Genomic DNA, 1,015 nt, shown 5'->3' with positions numbered 1-1,015 from the left:
TTCCTACTTCCACATTCTATTGCTATTGGCATATCGTGTGTCATGCCCATCGATAACTCCAACTTGTACGACAGAGAAAGATTCTTCTCGAGCTGAACATACGTTCGATATCATCAATTTGCACGCATGCGCATATACCCTCTCCCCAATAGCCGCCAGTCGCTCGAAGTTCTCCCTGGCAACTGCAAGGTCAGGATTGGCTACCGTCATCAGCCCAAACCTAAGACGACCAGTCTTACCCTCATGGGCAGGGCCCTCCTTACAGTTTAAGCCCTTGACAGTGAGTAGCGATGTGCTCAGCTAGAGCATCGATATCCTCATCCTTCTCTATACCAGTTTTCGTGATCTCATCGGATGTCATCACCTCGATGAACACCTGACAGGCCACCGTCACGCGCCACAAAATTACAGCTGTACATTGAGAGGGTCGCTCCTCAAACCCTCGTCCATCGCCGTGGCAGCGGCAGCGTTGAGCTTGTCAGCCAGCTTGATCGAGTCGACACTCTCCACTGCATATAAGTGCGGGACCGCCTTCAACAACGGGGCCACTTTATTCCTCTGCAGATGCCCTGAATGCCGATACACGATCATCGTGAGCTGCACAAGTAGTAACAGAAATTGACTTTCCCGAGGAGCTTTGTCTCCTATACAAGTTCCCATCACTGATACGATCATATACAAAAATATCCAGCTGACCATCTGAATCTGATAGTCATCCGTAATACGTAAAAACGTTTTCGCTTTCCGTATCGTAAACGTAATTATAAAGATGCCTATCCCTACATCAGATACTCCTACGATCTACCAAGATGGATTGCATCCACTTCACCACTGCAGATGGTGATATTCTACTGAACGAGAGCAACAACACTACCTATCATATGCCACTGGATGTCCTGAGGCATCTCCTTCGCCTTCTCATCAACTCTTGCACGTAGTTCTCCCCAAAATGCCTCTGGGCCACACTTCTCATATGCCTCCATCAACATATCCATCTTAATAGAAATCATAAGCC

General features: G+C 47.8%; 1 protein-coding gene across 1 annotated transcript; it reads right to left on the bottom strand.

The window, feature by feature from the left end:
• Positions 1-102: 102 nt before the first annotated feature.
• Pmar_PMAR019426 (proline synthetase associated protein, putative) lies at positions 103-1,010 on the bottom strand (the record flags this gene model as incomplete). Its single annotated transcript, XM_002765932.1, has 4 exons — positions 103-220; positions 264-376; positions 418-569; positions 875-1,010. Coding segments are annotated over 4 exons (519 nt in total), but the record flags the coding sequence as incomplete, so codon positions are not given.
• Positions 1,011-1,015: the final 5 nt, after the last annotated feature.

The sequence above is a fragment of the Perkinsus marinus genome (genome assembly GCF_000006405.1).
Source record: "Perkinsus marinus ATCC 50983 genomic scaffold scf_1104296974214, whole genome shotgun sequence".
In the NCBI taxonomy this organism is placed as follows: Eukaryota; Perkinsozoa; order Perkinsida; family Perkinsidae; genus Perkinsus; species Perkinsus marinus.
This window is presented reverse-complemented; position numbering and strand designations above follow the sequence as displayed.